The 26360-nt window shown below is 44.8% G+C and overlaps 1 protein-coding gene across 2 annotated transcripts; it reads right to left on the bottom strand.

Moving 5' to 3' along the window:
* Positions 1 to 7704: 7704 nt before the first annotated feature.
* LOC102946316 lies at positions 7705 to 25635 on the bottom strand. Of its 2 annotated transcripts, none has more exons than XM_037915737.2 (8): positions 25131 to 25634; positions 20868 to 21209; positions 19580 to 19909; positions 18166 to 18285; positions 16910 to 17269; positions 16458 to 16766; positions 15212 to 15526; positions 7705 to 14276 (listed from the first exon to the last, which is right to left on the bottom strand). In XM_037915737.2, the coding sequence occupies exons 1-8, from the start codon at positions 25171 to 25173 to the stop codon at positions 14272 to 14274; spliced, it is 1824 nt and encodes a 607-aa protein (XP_037771665.1). In that variant the 5' UTR covers positions 25174 to 25634; the 3' UTR covers positions 7705 to 14271. The 2 variants fall into 2 exon arrangements, with proteins under 2 accessions (XP_037771665.1, XP_037771666.1); XM_037915738.2 differs by lacking the exon at positions 7705 to 14276 and adding an exon at positions 15942 to 15993 and having other exon boundaries at positions 15365 to 15526; positions 25131 to 25635.
* Between the last annotated feature and the right edge of the window lie 725 nt (positions 25636 to 26360).

Here is a 26360-nt window from a genome sequence, read left to right as displayed (position 1 = left end):
GGGCGCCTTAGAAATCCCTAACCGCCCCAAGGCTGGCGACAGGGCGGGGGCAAGGAAGAGGGGTTTTGCACCCAGTTCTCTCAGAAGCCATCGCTCAGCACCCTTGGGGCACGACCCATCCCTTGTGGATCCCACAGCCAGCTCCCAGGGATTGCCGGCACGCCAGTCTTGGAGCGCTCCCCACGCTGGCCAGCCAGAGTTGGCGGAAGAAGAGCTGGCCTGCGCGCGGAGGTTCTGGGCACCCTGCAGCAATAGGGCCCCTACCAGCTCTCCCTAGCCTCCGGCCTTCTGCAGGCAGCGCGGTCCTTGCTGCTGCCCATGCCTCGTGGGACTCGCTGCTGCTCATCACTCCCCCTCCCCCCTTTGGCTTGAATGTCAGGGAAGTGCAACCCCCTCTCTTGAGCCTGCTCGGATGATGCTGCTTGCTGCCATCATCGCGGCTTTCCCGCCTTCATGGGTCTCCGCCCAGCAGATGGTAGGTCACGTGAGAATGTGCTGCCTGGAGTCAGAAGCACGAGGGGCCATTGGCTGCGTGTGTTCCGGGTATGAATTAGGCTCCCTGAGTGCCATAGGGTGGAGACAGCTCAATATTAATCACTGGTGCCACCAACTCCTTTCTACAGCCAACAGGGAGCTATCCTGAAGTGTTTTCTCAGTTATCAAACACCAGATCCCTCTCTTCAAAGCCTCATCACTGAAAAGCGCCTGATTGCATCTATGACAGGGCTACTCAGAGTGAATCCAGCTGTAAACTAACCACACTTGCTTCACAAGTAGTACACTAGCCATGATGACTTAGGGCCTGGCCCTGCCTTTCTGCAGCCGCTTAGCTCGTTTTACAGCGTGGAGCTGGCAGCCCCAAGTTATTCTGCCAGTTGGCATTGCAGTAAGTGAGGAGAAATAGGGACAGTTGCTGTATTGGGGGGCTTATATGCAACATCCAAGTTAAACAGTTCAGAGTTTAATAATAATAAATAATATAGTAATATGAGCTCAAGGCCAAGTCATTTAAACATTACAGAGAAGCTGGCAGCCCCTGCCATAGTGTTTCCTTTCAGTCATTTTAGAAGTGTGTTGTCCTTGGAGCAAATTTACTCCTGGTTCAACACGACTGAAACCAGTAGTTACACCAGGGATGATTCTGGGCTGGCCCTAGTGTTTAGTGAGCACAAGCAGTGTATGTTTTGTTATCCTTGGGTATCTAATATGAAGAAACATTGTGTTTGTGATACTGCAGTTGGTCGCCTTTAGAAGGACGGTAATGGCAGCTTCTCCCCCAAATGTGCCTTTTACAGGGAATACCAAGGCCCAGTATGAGAATGAGTTTTAACAAATGTCCATGAAGTACAGGGCCAAATTAACCTTTTGTGGGCCTGGCCCCAAATATTTTTGTGGGCCCCCAAGGGGACAATGGGGCATGGCATGGCAGGGGCGGCCCCGCTTCACCCAGCCCACGGTGAGGGCACTATTTACAAACCAGCAGTTGCCCCACGCATAATGGCCCACCCAGCTCTGTGCTGCCAGCAAGCCCCTTCCCTCAGGGGTGGATCCATGCCATGTCACACAGCCCCCCTGCCCAACACCAGAACACCCCCACGATTCCCTACGGCCAGAGCCCGCTCCCTCCCCTCCCCTGACCCGCTATGCCCAGCACCTCCCCAGACCCTGCCACAAATGCACAACACCCTGTTCAACACCACCCCTGCCTAGCACCCCACACACAACCCCGTTCCCTAGTGCCCCAACACACAGAGATCTACCCCGCCCCCTCACAGCCCAGCACCCCCCACAGGCCCTCCAGAGACCCACTGCCCCACACCCTGCCTCCCAGCCCACTCACCGGCCCTGCTGGGATGTGACTGTGTCTGCCAGGATGAGCTACCAGGGCAGCCAGGGCTGGTACGAGGGTGGGGAATCGCTCCAGCCCCTTGGGAGTGGTGAGATCAGCCAGGCCAGGGCCTGCTCCACCCGGACTCCCTCAGGACCCACTTGCCTGGAGGGACCCAGCCAAGCCCCCCACACTGTCTCCCACCACAACTGGCCAGGCTTCTGCATCAGGCCCAGGTGGATCAGCTCTGGGGAGACAGGCAGGGCCCCACAGGTGGTGGGAAGGAGAGACTGCCTGGAGCCGGAGGTGCACTGGGGTCTGGCCAGGGGGCAGAGAGAAGCCGGCGGGTTGAGGCCACAGGTTGGAGAGGAGCCATCGGCTGACCAGCAGGCTGGCTGAGAGAGCAAGTGGTGGGTGGGGTTGGGGGAAGCCAGCAGGCTGGCGCGGTCTCAGGGCACAGTGCAAGCAGAGCAGGCCGGGGCCCCTTCTGAGCATGGGCCCGGCTCCATGGCACCACTGTAAACCTGGCACAGATGAAGTAGTGGGATACACAGTGCACCCAAGACTCCAAGGCACTCATTTTCATTTTGTGATAGTTTAGTCTAGTCTCGATTCTCAATTGCCTTGCACCTTATATCATCATTGACGCTTGTGCAAAAATGATAAGCATTCCCATAGGTGTGAGTGGAGTATTCTGATTTGGGAGATCTCACCTGCTTACGTAGGTGCAAGGGAGAAGGCATTGGGAAAAAGGCCCTTATTTTTAAAAGATAGAGGTTTTGCCAGACTAAGAAATCTAAAGCAAAGGTTCAGTATAGAAATCAATTCAAAAAATGTCATGTAACTTTAAATTTTGCACAGTTAAGCTACAAAAGGCAGGAAATGTAAAGTTAAGATTCCATCAGAAACATTAACTGTGTAACCTTCATTATTATTTAACATTTATATTACAGTCACACCCAGAGAGGCTTCAGCCGGGATCAAGGCCTAATTGCACAAGCAAATGCATTCTCTGCCGTGAAATCTTAGAATTAGGTTTTTGCAGTTAATGTCTAGAGCTTTTTAAAGAAAAAGTGGGAGAGGAAGGGGGAGGGTAGAGGGAAATAAAAAAAATCCAGGGCTCCTCAGTTTGCGATGTTTACAAGATGTGGGAGGGCTGCATTTCAAAGGGCATCTGCAAAAGCTCTTGTTGGCCGCAGGTGTGGTAGGTATGGGTTGTATTGTTATAGGTATAGCCATTGCACTATGCTTTGAAAATCTGGCCCCATGAATGAAATTTACATTGGTTTCAATGAAGGCACACAAATGAGGGTCATTCTTGTCAGTTGCCAGCTTGTGCAGATCAAGGAGTGACTGGTTCACATTCTTTTCCAGGTGCAAGGCACACTCCATTGCTGTCAACCCATTCTCCCAATCATCACGATCTGGTTTCTTGATGTCCTGCAAAAAGATGCAACCACCCCTCTGGTTCTGCAGCTTCATGAGTTTTTCAACATGCTCAATCCAGATATCTATGGAATAAAATTCCAGACCTAGGGTCATAACCACCTCGTCTTTCCCATACTGCTAAACAGGAGGAGATCCCCAGCTAGATGGAATAGGAGACCCAGTGTGAAAAGGGTTGAGACCCACTGGTCTATAGGATTACAGTCCAGAAGTGAATATATAGGCAAAGTTCTCACTGAGATCAGTGGAGTTTTGCCTGAGAAAGGATGTCAGGATATGGTCCAATTGCAGAAGGTAATGCTGCAGATCTGCTTAGCTTAGATTCTTGCTTTCTTTGTGCTCCCCACTCTCCATTACATCTTCCTCCATAATTTAGAGCATATTTTATTTAGATATTTTTCAGACACATACATGGGCCAAAAGGTGAAAAGTTCTATGTTCTGGGTTACAGAAGGCACAGAATCCAACTCAGCGTAACGACAGCCAACAGCTCCAAATCTATTGTCCCCAGAACTCAGACACCAGCCAGCACAGCTGTGAAATAGCTGTCAGTGGAAAGAGCATGTTTCCAAAGATGACTTCTCCAGGTAACTAAAAGGCTCTTATCAATACCTAGAAGTTATTCCTTCTCACAGTGGAATGCAGGTCAAACCTGACTCAGATAAAACAAATGGAATGGGCAGACTGGGGGGGTTGAGAGAGGTAAGGCTTTTCCCTCTACATGTTCCCGTCTCCACTAGAAGGGCACTGAGATTAGGAAGAGCCCAGACAAAGGAAAGAAGATGGAAGAGAGCCACACACATCATGTTGATTGATCTCCTTTCACAGTAACTAAGAATTAAAGAAACCAATTGACGACTTCGTTAGCGAGTTACCCTTAATCAGCTGATTAAGGGATACAGAGTGACCTGCAAACAAATCAACCCAATCTATGGGGTTGAACAGACATTGTTCATATGAGCAGTGTCACTGTCTCATTAAGATTACTTGGTTAATTAACATTTATTTACTTTTGTCTATTTATTTAATGTGTAAAATGTGCTTAACGCTCCAGGTGCTATTACAAGGCAGTTTAAAAATACACACACACACAAAGTAAAAACTTATTTTCCACTGAATGCATCCGATGAAGTGAGCTGTAGCTCACGAAAGCTTATGCTCAAATAAATTGGTTAGTCTCTAAGGTGCCACAAGTACTCCTTTTCTTTTTGCAAATACAGACTAACACGGCTGCTACTCTGAAACCTGTCAAAGTAAAAACTGACTCGCTGTCAACATATAACAATCACTGAACTCCCTTCCCCAGCAACACAAGCCCATCTTCCTGCCATCGCCACTCAGCCCTAGTCACTCCCCGCTCAGAAAAAGCCTAGGAGAATAGAGATTTCTTGCAACATGCTTTGAAGACCAGCACATCTGGGTTTCTTCAGACCACAGGGGCCAATTTATTCCAGAGCTGAATGGCCTCCGCTGAAAAAACCCTATCCCAAGCCCCATACAAACATATCTGGTGACGATAGGCTTCTGAATCCTACTTGATATCAAGTGTAGAGCGCTGTCTCCAAGGTAAGGAAAAAACCAAAATCATACCAATACCCTACAGCATCTTCAGCTGCAACAGACTCCAAAGCAATTTGCAGATGGGGAGCCCACCTTTCAAACTCGGGCACCCAGTTGTCAATCTGAGAACCCGAATGCACAGCTAGTGCCCTCACTTAGGTGGCAAGTATGAAAACTGGACCCTGTGTGTATGGGGATCATTTAGCCCACCACTGAAAAGCAGCTGCCTCTGGGATGGAAATGCAACACTCATGCTGCACCAGTAACACACTGCCATCATATTTATAGAAGTTGAAGAGTAACTAATGCAATTGAAAGTCCAGGGGCAAGTGTAGTAAAGAAGATAAAGCTGGAATTTGTCCAGGATACCCCAGTTAATACCCCTACTCTTGTGAGACCCTTTCATGACTACAGTTGGCACATCTTATCCAACAGACGGTGTATCCAGCAAAAGAGCAAGCACCTTGCTGAGGCATCGGTTCAGTAACGACAGAGGAAAGAGTAACTACTGAATCACCAGCACTCTCTGCAGTACAGCACCCCCTAGCACCATGCTGAGTCGGCGGCAGAGTATTAAGTAATAAGGGTGCCAACCAGGCCTGAGTTAACTAACATGCACTCAGGGCGTTTGCACAGGGCGCCCATCTCAGGAGCAAGCCCGACCACCAGATTTGGGTGGGTAGCATTGTGACGACGGGCCAAACCTGAGTGGTGCTGCTACCAGACACATGAGGTGACAATGCCACTCACTCTAATTTAGCCTGGCTATCCCCACCACGGGCCAAATTTGAATGAGTGGCGTTGTGACCTGGCAATACCACCCACTCAAATTTGGTCCTTGCTGTGAGAGTGCAGGGCAGGTGAGGGGAGCAACAAGAGCCACAGCCGGGATCGTAAGGAGCTGCCCTCGCCCAGAATTGGAGCAAGCACTGAGCCAGGTGGTGCAGTGGGGGGTGCCGGTGAATGGGCAGGAAGGTTCATGGGGTGGTGGATGAGGGGCTGGGACCTCACTTGTTGGTGGACTAAGGGTTGGTGGGCAGTGTTGCAGGGTGAGGGGTTGGGGGCACTGGGGGATGTTAGGAGGTGGTGGGGTGAGTTGTGGGGGGAATGGAGGATTTTGGACGGTGGTGCGGCTGGGGGCTGAGATGTTGAGGTGAGTGGGGCATGTTGGGGGCTCTGCCAGTGGGGCTGAGATGCTGGGGGCTGAGGTGAGCAGGACGTATGTCAGGGCTTCTGGGATGTGTAGGGGATGTCAGGATAAGTGGGGGCAGGCAGAGGGCTGTGGAGGTATATGTGGGAGGGGCATTCGGGGGTCTGTGGTGTGTGGAGTGGGGGTGGGCTGGGGTGCTGTGCAGCTCCTGTTCATGCTCTGCAGGGCTGGTAGCAGCTGGAGCGCAGCTAGAGTGGGGTTGTAGTGCCACGCAGGTTTGGCCCAGCTGCCCTGCCATGGTAACAGGGAAGGTGGGGGCACCCCAATTTGCACAGGACACCAACATTCTTTCACCCAGCACTGATATCAGTTGGTTCGCCATTATCACTTCCTGGGATTTCCTAGCAGTACTAACCCAACTCTTGTTAGATATGATACTGACGGCCCTCAAGCTAAAAAGACTTGTATTAGTTGTATACAACTCTATTGCAAATCTAGCAACAACAAAAAACAGTGGTTGCCCATATCTTTTTAAATGCTGCCAAATCTAACATTTCCTTTTTCACAGCATACCAGCTTTAGTGGTCTTTTTAAAATCACAGGGCTACGCTGCTATTTGCCTGAAGTGGGTATGTGCTTATTTGTGTTGGTTTCTGTTTTGTTTTCCAGGGGACCACTGTGTTATTCTAATTTTACACTAGTGCAGCTCTGCTGCTAATGGCATTACACCAAGAGAGTAAAATGGGGGTAAGGCGGGGTGACCCTACTTCTTTTCCATCTCTACTCTCAGAAAAGGGACACAGGCATCTTCTCTCTCCTCAAGATCTTCCACACTGCAGAGTCACTTGTTTCATGCCATTTGTTATCAGAGGGAGTTAGCAGGTCATGCATTTCAAAATAAAATCTTAAATGTTAAGGCCAGAAGGGACAACTAGATTATCTTGTCTGGCCTCCTGCATAACACAGAGAATTTCAGCCTGTTACCCCTGTACTGAGTCCAACAACTACATTAAATACATCTCAAATACAAAGGGGGAAAAGGTGCTTACATCTGACGTGCTAAAAAACACTGAAAATCCACATGCTTAAATATTTGTTCAAATGCTCAGTCTGGAATCCAGTATCATATTTCTTCCCCGCACACAGAAATCAAACACAAACACACATTATGGAGAAGCCAAAAATGACAACACAGGGAGGTGCAGTTGCTTTTCCAACTCCACTCAACAACAACACAGGGTTTTTTAAAAGAATTTTGACAAGTTCTCTACACTGCTAGGAGGAAACCAATGTAAAGGTAAGAGCTAATCACAGCAGACCCAAGACAAAGGACAACCGTCAGTTCCAGACTCTCTCAAAATTTGCAGGTGCTCAGCTCAAGAGTTTTGGTCCAGGCCCTCTGCAATATTCTGCCTTGTATCATTCTAATCTTAGCAAGAATAAAGCCATTTCCCCACTTTGCACACAGATGCTGAGCAAGCAAAAACTAACACGTGAATGTGGCCCAGATACATTAATCCAAGCAAAGGCTAAGCCTGTTAGGAAAAGATGCTTTATAAACAGGTCATAGAGGAAGTACAGAAAATGATCACACCAGAATTATAACTCCAAATGACTGGCTTTTCACACCTGACCTCAAAAACCCCTGCAAAATAAATTCCCGATCAGCACAGGCAGGATAGCTCTTTTCCTCTTTATCAAACAGCAAAAAAAGACAGGATAAAGGGCAAGGAGAGGATTATTTTATTGAACGAACAAAGTAAAATCCAACATGGACATTCAAACAATTGATGATAAACTACAGTCCTTCAAATTTTAATGTAGGGTGACCAGACAGCAAATGTGATAAATCGGGATGGGGGTGGGGGAGACGGTAATAGGAGCCTATATAAGAAAAAGACCCAAAAATCGGGACTGTCCCTATAAAATCGGGACATCTGGTCACCCTATTATAATGTTACAGAAGAATTCTGAAAATATCCTGGATAGACCGCATAACCAACCAAAAAAGTATTAGAGATGATTGGAACTCAGCCACTGGAACTTGGGGGAGGGCCAAGGAACCATGCCTCCCCACTTTTTAACAAAAGAAATGTATACACTGTGCAAAAAAAAAAATGACTGTACTCCTAGAGACCAAGAAGCACTAGGAGATCAGATGCATTCCTAGATATCCACTGCAATCCTAGATAATCGTGTGAGCAACACTGCATTAAGTATACAGTTTTTGCTTAATAGATCCTGTATTGCTTCTATCTGCTACAACCTGTTCATGGTGCTTGTTATCTTTTATATTTTTAGAAAACCTATTTTTTATTTTATTTTATTTTTTATAAAACATAGAAAAAAGTCATTTTATACGGTACCTCTTCTATGGGGACATATTATTATTAATTTTGCTGATGCCTTATTCTAAGGAGATTTACAATGGAGTGTTATAATTGTTAAAATATACATTATATATAAACAAGGACAATTCGATTGTAATGTTACAGAATTGCAAGTTACAGTTCAATAGTAAAAAAACAATAATAATGCAGTATTAATAGTGGAGTATATGCAATAAAATGATAAATGCAAGTGAAGTACAATACACGAAGTGCAAAAATAAAATGCAATCCCAATGTTTAGAATTAAAGTTGTCTTATTTTTGTTTGTTTGTTCATACTATAATTATGCCTTAAACATTATAATCTGGCTACATTTTGTATTCTGGGTATTTCTATTACCGTTGTACTCTGTGGGGTATTTAAGTAGCACTTTAATTCCCCCGCCACTCTGGCCTTGTCCTCCCCGCAACCTTCTACAAAGGTTCCGATGCCCTTGAACTCAGTCAATGCAGTGTAGTATCCTGGGTGGACCAAAAGGACTGTTCATCCACAGAGAGATAAGCAGAGGATCGTACAGAATGGGCTACCATAAGTGCAAACCTCCAGGAATGGAAATGCCACATAAGAAGAAAAAAGTAAAATCGACCACAGCCTCAGAGAATCCCAGGGGCAGAAGATACAGACGACAGTTCAAACTTTATAATCAAATTGAGGAACAGATCAAAGGGGGAAAAGATGGGAGGATAAAGTCAAGTGCGGGCTGGACTTTCTCTCTGTTTTGTTGCTGTGTCTGGAGTACAACGAATGGAGGCTAAACCAGTCTGAATAAAACCAGAGAGAGAGAGCAGAAAAGACAAGCAACATAATAACCTGATCTCACTTTGCACTTCTACAGCATCCTCTGACTGACTAGCTCAAAGTGCATTACGGATGTTGATGAATTCAGCCCCACAACGTACTAGGAGATACAGAATTATTATTAGGCAAACAAGCCCTTTCCCCTTCACAGCCAATTAGCCATCAGGGGAATTAGCGATACTAGATAGGTCATTCCCAATGTGTCAGGAAAGTCATCGTTTCCAACAGAGTCAAATGAGTAGCAAGAAAGTACAAAACAGATTCCAAAGAAGAAAACCATCCCCTGGCTAATAAGAACCATAAATCACTGGCCTGGTGGAAAAGAGGTGGAGTATATAGCCACAGAGCTTGTTGGTACAGTACGTTTTAGAGACTGGTTTGCATCTTGTCTGAGCAAATCCTGGTCCATGTGATATAGTTTCTCCCTCCTCTCCAATAGCACTTTATAGCTTCAGAATACTATGCAAATAATAACAAATCAATTAATCACCCTATCAACCCTTTGAGGTGGGTAAATGGATATTATTATTATCATCATCATCCCCAGTTTTCAAATGGGGAAACTGATATAAGAAGTTAAATGACTTGCTCAAGGCCACCCAGAGAGCCAGTGGCAGAGCTAGAATTCAGGATGTTCCTAGCTCCCAGCCCCCTGCTCAGTCCATGCTGGCATACATACCTCCTTTCCTGCTTATTTCCTCTTAGTGATACTGTGGTTCTCCATTTAATTAAAGAATTGGTTGGAAGAGAGAAAGGCATGTGTATGTTTCAGCCCTTTCTGCAAGTTTCATATTTTGCCATTGAGAGACATGAATAAAAAGTTATCGCATGAAAAAAGATGCGGAATAACTCTCCAGCACTGCATAAGCTTTAATCCTTTACAAACAAAGCAGCCACCGAGACCTTATTCAATCAGACTAATTGCATTTCTCTCTCCACACACAACCTGCAGATCCAAACCCAGAAGGGGCAAAGTCAAACTTCAAAACCAACGATAGGCAACAGTGCAGCCTTCCAATGCCTTCTTATGCCAGCCTGATACGCTGAAAAGAATCTGTTTTCAGAGAGAGTAAACAGCATTTAAGATGTTAATTACAGAGCAACTGCGGAGCTAAAGGAAAATGAGCGCTTCATGCCTACACCAAAAATGACCAAATAAGACAGAAACTAAATGATCTGTGGCAATTAGGGAATGAAGCTCTAGACAAAACAAACAAACAAACCCCAATGAAAAGGTGAAACATCCTGGAAGCAAAGGACTGAAACACAACCAAGACCATAATATTGTTGGGTGAGCTCCACCAAACCTAGTGCTATTCATTGTTCCAGGATTTTCCAATACCAGAGTTCTCTAAAGCAGCAGAGACGCACATGGCTAAAGCAGGTTGCATTTTAGTTGGGCTCCTTTTGTTAGCCTGATCCTGTTTCAATTTCCCATCCTTTGATAGGGCAGCTTTGATTTCAACTGATTTTCTAGGTTCCAGGGTTACCCGGGATCATTTTGACACAGGTAGAAATCAGGAAACAATGGGGTGGATTTCACATTTTCAGACCACGAATACAAGGCCTGAATCTGCTGCCCTTACTCCTGTGACTAGTCCCAGGAGAACTGTCCTGGGTCTGCTCCTGCTCCTATTGAAGCCAATGGCTACACACCTACGTGAGTTAGTCATAAGGGTAAGGACTGCAGTATCAGGCCCATAATTAACAGCAAGAAGGAAAGAGAAAGAAAAGGGAGCTTGCACATCACCCGTGAACATGACTCAAATGGTGGGGGGGTTGTAACCCCCACAACCTGATCACTTAGGTAACATTCCATGTGTGATGACAAAGGATGAGCAGATAAAGAAGCTGAGGACCCAACAGTAAACTTCTCAAGTCATAAAACACTACAACTACTTAAAAGGAGCCCAAGTCACCAGACAATATACTCTGCTTCTATGCTGTAGCCACAGGAGCCCCACAAACCCCTCTCTTAAAAATCAACTATACAAGAACACCACGAGATCTTAGAAGAGAAAGAGCATTTATCTGGTGGCCAGTGCAGAAATCTGCCATTTCTCTTATAGTGATACAGGTTTCTAACATGACTGAATGCATCCGATGAAGTGAGCTGTAGCTCACGAAAGCTTATGCTCAAATAAATTTGTTAGTCTCAACAAAGGTGCCACAAGTACTCCTTTTCTTTTAGGTTTCTAACAGTGAGAAACAAAGGGAAGGCATTTCCTTACTCGATTCACATTTGTGCCTCTTTAATTCTATTCAATTCCCTTAATGCAGCCCCTATCAGTTCAGTATCATAAACATACTGCTCAGTATTCATAGGACAGGGGCCTGTCTCTTACTGAGGTTTACTGTGCTAGTGGTGACATACTGATTTGCTTAGAGTTCCAGTATTTTGAATGTGATTAAGATTTAAACCCTAACCTCTTTGCATCTTCTTAATTATGTAAATGCCCATAGGCACTGGAACTAGAGGTGCTGGCTTGAAGTGGTTTCCATTATATATAGGGTTCAGTTTGGTTCAATGGCTCTCAGCACCCCCACTATACAAATTGGTCCAGCACCCCTGTAAACACCTATAATCAACACTTCCTGCACCAGCATTAGCAAAGGCCCATATGCTTCTTTCCTTCATTTTTTCCCATATTAATTATTTCCTGCTGTAACTAGATTTTTATCTCTCTGTTAATGGGCATGGAAGGAAGGATGGTTGATGCCAACCCAACACTTTCTGTATCACCAGTTCCACTCCATTTAAATCCACTCACTGTTCATGCAAAAGGGAGAGCTGGTAGATATGGCACTAAGGGACAGCCTGAGACTCTGGGCTTGTGTCCTGACTGGGGAGAGGCTGTATTTATCATTAGTGACCCTCACATACTGACCTTTGTTTTACCAATGAGCTTTTATTGTACTGTTTGACTTATTTTCCTATCAGCACCCATACGGTGTTTGCAGGAGGTTAGTAATGCTCTGCATTTTGCAAAGCAGGCAGATTCCAAATTCCTGCAGCTACTGAGGCCTAGAGTTTCAAAAATTCCCATTCAAAAGTGCACATGCACAATTTGTACACACAGTTTTCATGCAGAATCACAGTAACTGAACATGCAAAGGGACAGTGAGACTCTGGTCCTTTTCACATGCAGTCATGGTAACTGAGCACAAGCTACAGATTATACATGTGTATTCTTGCTCACACACTTGTACCAGCAGCCATGTTTATTGGTTTTTAAACATATATATAATATTTCACATTTATTTTTATCTTTGTGTTCCTTGTTGGCCAAGCAACCACACTTTCCTCCTTCATTTCCCCCTTACAGAGGGGCTGGATTCTACTCCCAATCAACTCAATGGCCAAAGTGGTCCTTAACATTATTACTTCTAGTAATCTACACCTAGGCACTTGCTGCTCTTTGCCCCCGGCTTATGATAGAAGTCCCTTACAACAGTGGTTCATGTACCCATGGGGGTACGCAGAGGTCTTCCAGGAGTTACATCAACTCATCTAGATATTTGCCTAGTTTTATAACAGGCTACATAAAAACCACTAGCGAAGTCAGTGCAAACTAAAATATCATACGGACAATGACTTATTTATACTGCTCTATATACTGAAATGTTAACATATTAATAATTCTATATTAATATTATTTCAATATTAATATTCCAATTGATTTATTTAATTATATGGTAAAAAGGAGAAAGTCAGCAATTTTTCAGTAATAGTGTGCTATGACCCTTTTGTATTTTTATGTCTGATTTGTAAGCAAGTAGTTTTTAAGTGAGGTGACACTTGGAGGTATGCAAGACAAATCAGATTTCTGAAAGGGAAGTCTGGAAAACTTGAGAGCCACTGAGTTACAACAATAAAAAAAAGAATGTAACAAATTAAGACAATTCAGTTGATAACCAACATCCCTCTCCAAAAGAAGCTATCCCAAAGCTATCCTAAAATAACTTCTCTCTCTCCCCTTGTTTTATCATTCCCTAATTCCTTATATCCCCTCTCCCCATGGTTTGATGTCATTGCACACTGAACTTAATTCAAGCCTGTTGTAAGCAGGTGCATCGCCACTGAAATCACTGGAATGGCATCCATTTACAGCAGATCTGAGTTGGCCCGCTGAGAAAGGGAATTTATTCCTCAAAGCAGCTGGAGTCAATCCATTGTGTAATAAGTGTAGGAGGAGTGTCAATTTTCTGTTCAATAAATGAATTTGCAAATACTTGATTGTGAAAAGAATTAAGAAAAGAAAGGCAAAGCTTTCTCTCCATTCACACTGGGCTAGATAACACACTCAGGTCACCACAGGCCAGACTGCAGAGCTGTCTTTACATTTTTCATTTCTACCTCCAGTGATGAGGTAAAGAGAGACACCCAGTGGTAAAATATAGGATAGGTCCTCTCTTTTCTTCATGGCCTTGCCCATTTCTATGTAGGAGTCAGGTAGGATCCCATTTCAATGTACATGAAAGCCAATGAACCCCTTAGTAGCTGTGAAAATAATTCCACAGCTCCCTACGTAACCTTGGGTAAATCATTTTCACTACTTTGTGTCTCCGTTTCTCCCTCTGTTAAACAAGTTAATAACTATGCCCTAGCTACCCTAGCCCTAGTACTTAGTTAATGCCCTTGGGAGATAAATCCTAGGTGTTAATAATACTAAGAAAAAGTATTTTATTAATAACACTGACTCTATAGTGTTGCTCATGTGACATTTAGCAATTCTGTACAACCCAACAAATGCAGGAAGCTATACCATCCTTTAACCAAAGGTGAAGCTAAAGAACAAAAAATTCTCTCTGCTCTACAAACCAGCTGATGAACTGGTGCTTCTCATACAGAAAGGCAGCGAGCAGCTGCCATGAGTGTGGCGTATAACCAGACACAGTCCTTACACTGTAGGATGGGAAGGAACAGTTAGGATCCCTTTACAAGGAGAATGTGAAAGCCAGGAGATGAAGTGGGAGAGATGTAGAATCAACTCTTCAGTGTTTAGTAAGTTTCATTTCCAGAGAACTTTCACAGTGCTGGAAGTGTACCTTCTGCTCTTTCTTTCCCACCCTGGACAGTCTGTTAAGCCTTCACCAAGTCAATCTATAAAGAAAAAGTCAGAATTGTCAGCTCGGCCAGCAGTAACTGCTGATGTGTGCTTTGTTACACCGACATAAACAAAACAAACAAAAAAAAAAAATCACATGCCAAATGGTGGGGGGGGAAGTTAATCAGTTTGCAACAGAGTAAAACATTTTGGGTTCTCACTACCCATAGTCTGCAGGGCTTTTTTTTTTTTTTTTTAATGTCTCAATAAAAATGACATATTTCCATATGGAGCAAATTCATAAACAAAATTCACCTTATTTATCCTGGGTGAAATGTTGCCATTTGTGATGCAGAAAGTTGCATTCGCTGACCACAGCGAGGATCCCATATATGAGTACAGTACTTTGGGCAGGGCTTGGAAAAATATAACAGACACCAACTAGCTAGCCAAAGGACTAAATCTTGTAGCCAGAGACCAATACAAAAGAGGAGGCGGGATTGGGGGGGGGAGGGGCACCCCTGCTGTTGGGATGCAGGAGGGGCTAGGGTGACTTTAGAGCCTACTCAGAGGTTCTGTGTTTCATAACATTTCACCAGCCCTAAAAACCCACAGTTGATCAGCTTTGTTCCTGTCCTACGATGACATGCAGAGAGCAGCCACAGGCTGCATTCTAATAACATAACAATAATTAGAAATGAGGCGCTTTACAAACACAGCCGTCCTCGCTCCACCCTTACGTAAGTGAGTGTTTGTACAGATGGGGGCTCTTAGGCAGAGAGATTAAGCATGCTGGGAGTCCATGTCAGAGCTGAGACCAGGTCTCATTAAGTTCCTAGCTCACAGCGATCGGCTCACACCACTACTTTAGGCCTCCCTCTGGCACTCTACAGGCCTCATTTGGCCCCTTGACCACACTTTGCTTTCAGCTAATCTCCATTGCTCAGGCAGTGCATTAACTATGCAATCAAACACACAGAACAGGACGTACCAGGCAGCTGCAGAGTGTATGATCTTTCTACAGAGTCCCTTAAAGCAGCATGTGTCACCCGACACGTAAACACTGCTCCTTCCTCTTCCCTTCCAGGCGTGACTCTCAAAACACTCCAGATGGATTGCAAACCATTGGCTCCCATTATGGAGACTGAATGGCAGACTCCCGCTTGCAGGAGGTGCCCATCTCGGAACCAGTTCACAGTGATCACGTTAGGGGAGAAGTTATTGATCCTGCAGTTCAGCCTCAGCTCCTCTCCCAGCACCGGAACAGAAGGGTCTGTGGTGATCCAGAGAACTTCAGGGGGTGTCCCTGTTCAAACGGAAAGAACACACAGCAGGACGGATGGTCAGATGAGTCGCCTTCAATGTCAAGAAGAGAGCAAATGGCCAAGACGCATAACAGTACCAATGGGAGTGGTGAATTATTTATGACAGTCATAATGAGAATGTGGGAGCTTACAGCTCACACAGTGAGAGAGCTGCTGCAAATTGTTCCTGGTTTGATTGTATATGGCATGTTGCGGGTCTGGCAATGGGAATTTTTGGGTGTGACTATAGCTTTGACCTTGGCCCAACATTATGTGTGCCACATTCTTTCCCATGGGGCTCTCTCAGTACTCCTGGCCCCCATCGCATCCCCAGGCTCTCCCAGTGCACTGTGCTGAATAAGGTCTCTCTCTACTCAGCCACAGCTCTTCTTCCTCATCCCAGACCTTGGGCATTACCTGGGCCGGTTCCACTTTGCGCCACCGCTGAAGATCGGTGAGTGAAATGGGGCTAAGACAAGAAAACAGAAGGCCCATTCAGCAATCACTCTACTAGGCTGGGTTAGGAGGAACTCAGCTGCTCCTTAGCTTCCTCCACACTCTTTAACCCAAAGGCCTCATTCAGATTCCAGGTGATCAAACCGGTCTCACCTAGAAATACTTAATACTTCCATAGCACTTTATATTAACGAGTTGATGTTCACTATACCCCTATACTCTACATTTTATAGATGAAAAACCAGGGGCTGACTCGCCCCAAGCCACATACCAAGTCAGCAGTAGAGCCAGGATTAGATCTCAGGACTTTCTAGCACTATGCCCTGTGCACAGGCCAATAGACCACCCTGCCTCTCAAGCTCTGAAACTCAACCCCACAAATCTTTTGCACCTCGTGGTGTAAATCCGCTGAACCTCTCAAAGGCAGCTTCACTGCTAGCATCATTTGCAGCAGTTGACTCACAGCATGCATCTTACCTTGCAAGTTAACTTCATAGAAGAGTTCTTCTATATTTCCAAAGCTGCTGTGTTTTATCTGACAGATATAAACTGCCCCTTCCTCCTCACTGGTCAGCATAAACTCCGTCTGGCTCCAGACACTGAAATAGTCAATTTCACAAGGGAAAGGTCCAAACTGTGTCACATCGCTAACAAGTTGTCCATTTCGAAACCAAGTCAAAGTGATATTCTTCGGGTAAAATTTCTCTACTACGCAACTCAGAATGAGCTTCTCTCCTACCGTGGGAGCCTGAGGCCAGCTAGTGATGTAGAGACTTGCCGGCCGAGCTGAAAGGGAGACACAGAGAGAGAGAGTGTGTGTGTGTGTTTAGGGAAATCTTGTAAAAAGTTACTGTTCAGATTTTGGCAACGAGTCAGTAAGAAAAGAAGATCTGCTGGGATAGGGTGGAGGGGGAGAAAGGGGCTTTTACCGGTGACACTCAGCGTGGTGCTCATCCATATGGCACTTTTCAGTGCGCTGTGCTCAATGCTGCATTCAAACACTGCCCCATCATCCCGGATGGTGGGTGTGTAGGTCAGACAGGATGGAACACTGAAGAACTTGCCATTGGTTTCCAAAGGCTGCCTTGCCTTGTCTGTAATATCTTCTCTTGGACCCAGAAGAAAAGAGGCTTCTCCAGGAGCTTCACTTGATGCCATTTGGGGGGTTCTCCGGTACCATTTCACACTAATCGCTTTTGGTCTAAACCCATTTATGTTGCACATCAGCTTCAGCTTCTCATTAATCGGGATCACATCTGGTTTGTTAATCAAGGAAACCTGAGGTGGCACTGAAAAGAAGATAAATTTGGGATGTAGAAGTCTCTGTGAGATGCTGGCATAGCAGAACTGGGGGTTCCTGGGTATATAAAGTAGTGACATTCACAGTAGGAGTGAAATACTGGCCCCAGTGAAATCAACACACTGGGTCTTTTCTAGGCATGTACCCAAAGTGTAGCTGCAGAGAGCCCTGGACCTTTGATGGGAGCCCTGCTTTGTCATCACTCTTGCTCAGACACAACCAGGACCTCCTCCACACCATGGCCCTTTGCAATACCATGAGTTGAGGGGGCCCACCCCTCTTTCAGTTGCTGAAACCCACCCTTTCTAGCTGATTAAACCCTTCTGATCCCTCCAGTACTGACAAGTGCTATGACTGCTAAAATCTAGTGCCCCTATCTCTACTGTTGATCTCCCATAGTTGCTAAAACCCTCTTGCATCCCTCTAATGACTGGATTAGATTAGACTAAATTAGTCCATGACAGATGATTTAGGGACATGAAATCAATCCTGCCACGATGCAGGCAAGTAAACTAGATTACCTACTGTTGGTGCCTCCCAAGGAGTCTGTGCATGGGCCATACAGCTGATTGAGGTGCCCTAACATACAAAATATCCTTAAGGAAATCAGATAGAAGTACAGAAGCTAGCAACTTCCTTCTCTGGGGCTCAGAGTCAAATACGATATTTGTTAACACTCTGGGTTAGAGAAAGCTGTAGCTCTGATTTTTAGGCCAACTTTCCTTTAACATGAACTAAGAAGCACATTGTTTTGCGGAGCGTACCCTTAGCTAAGTTATTATTAGTTATTAATTATTATCATCATCATCATTAATACATAAATGGGAGGCCTACCACAGCTAGAAGGATGCTGAAGGGTAGGAATGTTTAAAAAAAAAAAATTACCTTTCATAAATTGTTCCCGATAGAATATGGTCAAAAATATACTACACACTCCAGTTATCAATATACAAGCAGCAGCCACTCCAACAATGAACCCCATGTCCCGCTGATACTGCCTTGGGGCTGAAAACAAATGTATTCATTAGAAACAATTTAAAATAATCCGATTCCACCCAAGGATCTCAAAGCATTTTACAAACAACTAATGAAGCTTCCCATCAGCCCTGGAAAGTGAAGCACTTCTGTATTATTGTTATTATCCCCCTTTTACATGATGGTAAACTGAGTCATGAAGAGGTCAAGCTATGATCAGTTCTCTGTAGGCAAGGCAAGGGATTATAGGCCTTTTGGACAGCATGTGCACGAAGAACACACTTGAAAGAGGAGCGGATTGAGCCATGGAGTAACTTTGTTATTTTGGGCACAGGGTTATGTCCATGAGGGTATTGAAGCTGGGATAGGACTAATAGGAGTTTCCTAGAGAAGGCGGATACACAGTATATTTGAGTATTTTTTTATTTCCTGCCCTCAACTACAACCTGAGAAACTGGGGTTGTGAGCTGGGGAGATTTGTGAGAACTGCAAGGGTGAAAAAACAGATCTCCCATATAGGCTGCCGAGCTCAGGAGCAGCTATTGAAGCCTCTAGGCTGAAAAAGTCCTTGGGAATGCTGCATTCCTCTTCTGTGGATGGTGGATCTGCAACAGCCCCGCCCTACTCTCAATCTCTTCCGCATGCTGTTGCACTGAGCCAACACAGAGCACAGCCTGAAGAGAATGCAGAACCTCTGTGCAGCCTCCTGGAGTCCTGAGCCCCTGGGCACTGGTTTTACTGCACTCAGGACTTTCTGGAGTTAAGGCAGGATTTTGCCCCTATTAAAATCATTCCTCCCATCAATCATTTCTTAGGATTTCCCGAATGCGTAAAGTAAAATTTCCATTTGCTTGGAAATCCCAACATTTTAACATTTGTTTTTGTTCCAGATCAACCTGAAAAGCTGAAAGTCTGAAATTTTCTGCAAAATGAAAATTTGGAAGAAGTTTGATATGGAACAATTGAAACATTTAATTTCAGTAATGTCAAAACATTGTTCTATAAAATATTAACTGTGGCATATATTCTATCATGTTAAATCTATACGTACAATATATTAAAACTAATATTTTAGTATAATATAAAAGTTTAAACAAAAATTAATCAACATGATAAAGTCAAAATCAATCATTTTTACCTTATCAAAATTAAAAAGAAAGTAAAAAATGATTCATTTAAACTTTTTCCTGTTGAAAACGTCATCAAACCAACATGTTTCCATGAAACAGTTTGATTTCAGCAAAATTCCATTTTCGGAAAGAAAATTGAGCCGTTACAAAATTTTCAACCAGATCTATTCAGAGTCTGTTCTTGGGCCACTTACTCGTGACAAATATGGTTGTATTTCCTCTCAGCGGCTTTTCCAAGGATTCATGTCGGACTTCACAGATGTACAAGGATCCATCATCCTCTTCAGACACCTCTCGGGTCACCCGGCTCAGCACCGTGAACATGCCCTTTTTATCGTGAGCCAATGGGACTCCCGTGCAGATATCCTGCGTTAAAGGCCTCTCCTGTTTACTGCCATACTTCCTAACCAGCCACGAGATGTCAATTTCTTGAGGGTAAAATTGATGAACATCACAGGAAAAGGTTTTCTCTCCCCCTGCTGTAATTTCGGGGTTTTGGGGTGACAGCAACACTGTAGGCTGAGCTGGGAAGACAAATCACAGTCATGCACAAACAAGATACTATCGCTCATGATTCCCCATAAAAGATTCCTAATTAGCACGAGACACTAATTTTGCTTCTGGGTAGATAGTTAAAATTGGGAATAGAGAGTTACATGGCAGTAAGTGAATAAGACTAGATCCAAAATACTGACTGAGTGCTAATGGACACTAGCAAAAATTTAGTTCAAAATAAAAAGGAGACTGTAAATACACAAATGAGTGATAGATACACACCAGTGAAGCACAGTAAGAATTGCTCGGGAGAGTTTCTTTTCTACAAAAGTTTTACTCTTATAACATTAACATGTAAACAAGCCAGACCGTGGCTAAATCATTGCATCAAAGATAAAGTAAAGGAGCTAACTTTAAACTGACCACAAGGACCTGGCAAGCACCTGATGATCCCCTAAGAAACATTTGCTACAGTTACCCTCAAACAAGTGCCTAAAAATAATTCAAAATAGTCACTGGAGAATGATCAGCTGGCTGTAGGCAGTGGCAAGAGAAATTATAGGGGTTTGCTTAATATTCAGTGCTCCTATTCCAAAAAAGTCACTTCCTATCCATATGTGGTTTAGTGGTTACTGCAGTCCAGGGATAGGGAGTCAGACCTCTTGGTTCTAGGCCCAGTTCTATCATGAACTCACTGTGTGATTCTGGGCAGGTCAGTTATTCTCTATACCTCAATTTCCCCCATCTGTAAAATGAGTTTATTAATACAGGATACTCCCATTTATCTGACACCCTATTGGCCCAATTCCCCATTCTGTAGTTTATGAAGCAATTAGGCATTCCTGAAAATGAAAATCTCTAAGGCTAAAATAAGGCTACCGTTACATCACATCACAGCATCATGTCTTAACTCAACCCTTGGAGTGGCCTCAAAGTTACACATTGGTCACAAGTTGTTTCTGTTTTATAGCTAATAGTACTGAGTACCTCTGACTTGGACCCGGATTGTCCCACTTCCATATTGCGGGGTTATTAAAACAGTGCATGTGTAGATCCCTTCGTCATCTAATGTCACATTATGCAGGTTCAGTGATGCGCTGCCCTGGGTTAGTAATTCAGGATTCACCAAGGCCCCATTCCGGTGATATAATGTATGCTTTCCATCAAACTGGTATACTGTCTTCTCTCCAAATTCATTGTTTATGGTCCATTTCACTGCCACATCCTCCAATTTAACACTCTTCCAGATGGTAAAATTACAATGCAACTCAATATGTGTGTCCACCAGACAGAATACTGGGGAAGGGCTTGTCTTGATTTCCAACGTAGCTAAAAATAAAACAAACGAACATGCAATTGGCACTATCACTATCAGTCTCAGCAACAGGAAAAGGAGTGAAAGGGCTATAGAGACTGAATTCTCCCTCTCAGCCCTAATTAGGGGCCTGTCTAGGATCAGGATGGAGTCACATTACTGTGCTGGGGTGGGGATATTTGTGCTTCTGTGGTTGTACCTGTCCTGTGGATAAATCAAAGCCATCAGACACATATCCGAGGGGATTAATATTTCTAGGAACTGAGCCCTACAAGAACATAGAACATAAGAACAGCCATACTGAGTCATACCAGTGGTTCATCTAGCCCAGTAGCCTCTTTTTTGACAGAGGCCAGAGCCAGATGTTTCAGAGGGAATGAACAGAACAGGGCAATTTCAAGTGATCCATCCCTTGTCATCCAGTTCCAGCTTCTAGCGGTTGGAGGTTTAGGTACACCTGGAGCATGGGGTTGCATCCCTGAGCATCTCAGCTAATAGCCATCTTGGCTAATCACTATAGTTCATAAACATGAACTTATGTAATTCTTTTTCCAACCCAGTTATTTTTTTGGCCTTCACAACATCCCCTGCGACGAGTTCCATACGTTTTCTGTGCATGGTGTGAAGTACTTCCTTTTTTTGTTTCAAACCTGCTGCCTATTAATTTCACCGGGTAACCCTTGGTTCTTGTGCTGTGCGAAGGGGTAAATAACACTTCCTCGTTCACTTTCTCTGCACCAGTCACGATTTTACAGACTGCTTTATATCTCTCACACTCACACACACACACCCCATGCTGAACTGTCCCAGTCTTTTTAATCTCTCCCAGTACGGAAGCTGTTGGAGACCCCCAATAATTCTTGTTGCCCTTCTCTGGACCTTTTCCAATTCTAATATATCTTTTTTGAGATGGGGCAACCAATATATTGATGCTTTTGAGCACCAAACATATAATCGTTTACTCAATGGGACACAGTCAACATAAAAATCACACATCTGTCTCAAATTTATTTCCTTACCCTTGTTACAAGTAACACCTGAAAAGGCTTAGAGGGGGGAACTGGATTCATTTTTTGTTTGTTTATTGCATGCCTTTGACAGCACACTATGCCAAACACAGGTCCCAAACCTGAATCAGATCTGCTAGCAAGGATGTCTGGACCCGTGCACAGCCCTATTGAAGCCAGTGGGGTCCTGCACAGGTGTAGGATTCACACCAACTGAAACAAATGGTGGATCGTGATCTTAGTCAGTTTCCTCTTTTGATTGTGTGAGTCCAGAAAACGTAATTGTAAAAACCACAATCAAGACTCAAGAGATCAAGATAAGACCTGAAACAACTTTTCATTCATTTTTTTTAATTGACTAGATTTCAAGCTGATGGTCCTGTTTGCTTTTCTAAGTCATTGTCATACATTTCTGTCTGTGGAACATCTCTTCCCAATTTGTGAAAGGTCTGCTATGGAAATTGTTCCACATGTTCGTTCCAGATTCCTGTCTGAAATAAACCTAGCCACGTTAGGGAGACAACGGCACTCTTTGGTGTCAGAGATTTCAGAAATTAATCAGACTTCTTTTTTTGTAACTATACCACTGTATTCAAACATATCTTTAATAAAACTATCCTTATTTATTACTGAACAAGTCAGGAGATGACTTGTGGAATTTGGACAGTCCCTTAATGGACATAATGTTTCCTTTTCTTCCCCCCCGCTCCACTTCAACCCTCCCAAATGGCAAATGTTCAGAATAGTTTTCATGTTATCTCCTTTGAATTCAGATTTATTTAATTTAATTTATTTAATTATTGTTACAACACAGCTCTTCGGGCCACATTCTGCTCTTGATGCACTTGAAAACGGGAATCTCCAGTGAAATTAACAGGAGCCGTGTAGGTGCATCCAAGAGCAGAATTTGGCCCTTAAAACTGAAACCCTCAAACTTGGACACTGAAGACACTTTGGGCCAAATTTGCCTTCATTTTAGATGTAAGTTGTTACACATTCCAAACAATTAGTGTAAAATACTATGCTTTTCTAGCCCTGTTCTGTGAAGCATTCCAAATATTAGTTACCCTGATACTCTATGTTTGCTCTGTATTGTATTGCAACATAGCCACTCATATCTCTGCAAGGTAAACTCTTTTGAGGAGGGACCTGTTATTTAGCTGGCATACATTTATCTAGCATATAACACCATGTCGCAATATCCCTGAAAGACCTTATTGTATTAAGTTCATGTAATCTCTCTAGGGGCAAGATATGACCACTATAGGAACTGGGAGGTCAAAAGACTTTATTGAAAATGCCAGACAAGTATAGACTTTTGGGACAATAAGCATTAACTGCAGTTCCTGGGGATACCTAGGGTTAACGCACATTATCCAACTCTGGTTATGCAAAAACCCAGCCTTTTGAAGCTACATTCAGAGGAGAGGGTCTTTGCCGATTACCCATTGTAGAAGATCAAAGGCCTAAGATGTATAAAGAAACTAATGCTCTTCCCAGACTTTGTTCTGGTTCTGGAGCTAAGATGGATATGAACTTTCAACCACAGGGAAAATCCAATGGTGGGTTTTGAAAGACTGAAAGCTACCAGTGCACTAGGTTGGTGTTTGGGGTGACCTGTAGTAACCCTTCTAGCATGTGTGTAGATTCTTTTATTGTTTTCTCTGTCCTGCTTTTACCTTAAGAATAAATGTATTTGCTTAGAAGGAGCTATGTGGTAACTTCTAATTGTGGGCAATACATGGGCTATAGCCTTCAGGGAGAAAACAGCGTGCAGACGCTGGCCTGTTTAGGCAGTCTGGCTTGCTGAGGATATCACAGTGTTATCCAAGTAGCTGTGCAGTCTTAAAATCCCCTGTGAGGAGGATGAGAGAGATGCAGGTCTCTGCTCAAGTGGGTGTGCTAGAGGAACCATGGAGGGGGAATACAGGTGCAGTTACCAGAAACTATTATATTTATATATATATAAACCAATTTCTGTCAAGCCTAACTCATAGTTTCTGGTAACTGCACCTGTATTCCCCCTCCATGGTTCCTCTAGCATGCCCACTTAAAGTTTCTGGTAACTGTGTATACACACACACACACACACACACCATGGAATAAATTGATAAAAACATTTTAAAATTCTTAAAAATAAAACCGATATTTAAATTTGAACAGCTGCAGGAGAAAATGAGGCTTAAAGCTTTTTTCTATTTTTATCTATTTAAATTTTTACAGTTGTAGGAAATTAGGGGGGGGGCAGACAATTATTGAATGGCAATAGATATTGAAATTCAAACAGTTAAAGCTTTATAACCATTCAAACACAAACTGTCAATATCACATGTCAAAATATCCAAAGTAAATATCCTCATATCAACCAATCCGACCTGTTCTTACCACTCAGTCACTTAAGTCCACTTGTGACAACCCTGATTCAAAGTCTAAGTCCCTGGATTTAGACTCTAAGAAGTTATCAGGCAGCCTTTTTCTCACTTTGCCGAGCTGTAACTGTCGGTGACTATTGATGGAAATGTTTTGCCAGATCCTGTGTGTACCGTGAAACTGACATTTACTGGGGAAAAAAACATCTAATCCTTCCAAGCCTACTTCGCCTGCTGCTTCAATAAACCACAAGACCACCACCAACTTCGGTACTTGCCTCCCTCTCCTTGTGGTGACACGCGGGCTTTGTGTCCAACCTCAACTCCAACTGCTTTAATTTAGAAGAACCCCCCCATCCCATCCCCCAAGGCCCAACACCGCCGCCTTCGCTGCTGTTGACCAGGATCTTCCTTCGGGAATAACCCCAGCCGGACAGCCCCACTCCAGGAGCAAGGTCCTGTGCAGAGGCTGGCAGCGAGGGGCCGCGGATCGGCAACACACCGGGCGGCGGGCGGGGCGGGACGGGCAGCCGCCTGTGCCCGCGGGGAGCGTCCATACCTGCAGCCACGAGGAGCGCCAGCGCCGTGAGCAGCGCTTCCATCGTCCGGCGCGGCCAGGGCAGGGCGCCGGGAAGCAGCCGCCGCAGCAGGTGCACTTTGAACTGGCGTCAGGAGGAGCCTCGGCCCCGCCCCCCAGGCGCGCCAGGAAAGCTGAGACCGATGCCCCCGTGCAGCCAAGGGCTGGGCCCAGGCACCCGGCACCTCCTTCCCTGTAGGGCGCCTGGCGCTGCGGGGCAAAGGGGCGGCTGGGGTAAGGGACATGGGGCGGCTGGAGTCGCTCTCCTCGCCGGCAGCGCCGGGGCTCCACACAGCGGAGGAGGCCGCCCGGTAAAATTGTCCCCTGGCCGGTGGAACCCGGCTCCCACGGCGGCGGGAACCGGGCACTTGACCGGGGCAAACTTTTCTGGCAAGGAAGTGAATACGCGCCGGGCACGGGCAGCCCGAAGCGCTAGGACGCTTGCACGGGGAGGGGAGTAGCAGCCCCGAACTCGGCTCCTCCCCGTTCTCAAGCTGCGGCGCTAAAGCTGAGCCACCGAGCTGCTTGGTACGCGCCTCGTTGCGATTGCCGGCAGGGCAGTGGCTTCTACAGTGCCAGACGGGAGTTCCGTCTCCTTCACCACCGAGCGATGCGGGCTCTTGTGCGCCCTTTCTCTCCCCCAGCACAAAGAAACTCACCATGCTCCCTCCCACTAGCCCTGGGGGCGGCCAGAGACCAAGGGGCCTGCCTCCAATCTCAGGGCTGGCTCCCTAAGATATAATACAACCACCCATCTTCCCCAAAGTGTGCAGGTGAGACATGGTTACAAAAAGGTCACAGGAAAAATCAAACTACAGTAGTTATTAGTTTACAGCAGTGGTTATTACAAAATAAGGAGAGATTCAGAGAAGGGTGACAAGAATGATTAGGGCTTGTCTACACTACTTGTCCATGGAAAAACTCATAGGAAGAGACATTGAAAAGATGCAGATTCTACAACAGGGAATAAAAGTATAAAATAATGTCTGGTATAGAGATGGTAGATCAGGAGTTTCTTTTCTCCCCATTTCATACCACAGGACAAGGGAACAAAGGTAGCAGGTTCCAAACCGATGACAGGAAATAAATACATAATTAGACTGTAGAACTGATTGCCACCAAAAGTCAGAGGCTAAGAACTTAACAACATTCAAGAAAGAACTGGACATTTATACAGACAACAAGAATATCCAGATTTCAGAGTAGCAGCCG

This window comes from Chelonia mydas, chromosome 13 (genome assembly GCF_015237465.2).
Source record: "Chelonia mydas isolate rCheMyd1 chromosome 13, rCheMyd1.pri.v2, whole genome shotgun sequence".
Classification (NCBI taxonomy): Eukaryota; Metazoa; Chordata; order Testudines; family Cheloniidae; genus Chelonia; species Chelonia mydas.
The sequence above is the reverse complement of the archived record's forward strand: the minus strand, read 5'-3'. Positions and strand labels throughout refer to the sequence as shown.

Excerpts from the sequence above, each read along its gene's own strand:
- LOC102946316 (XM_037915737.2), bottom strand. The coding sequence starts at position 25,173 with ATGGAAGCGCTGCTCACGGCGCTGGCGCTCCTCGTGGCTGCAG. Across the intron at positions 19,910-20,867 it reads AATCCGGGTCCAAGTCAGAG|CTCAGCCTACAGTGTTGCTG; the intron begins GTACTCAGTACT and ends TTGTCTTCCCAG. Across the intron at positions 16,767-16,909 it reads CACCACGCTGAGTGTCACCG|CTCGGCCGGCAAGTCTCTAC; the intron begins GTAAAAGCCCCT and ends TCTCCCTTTCAG.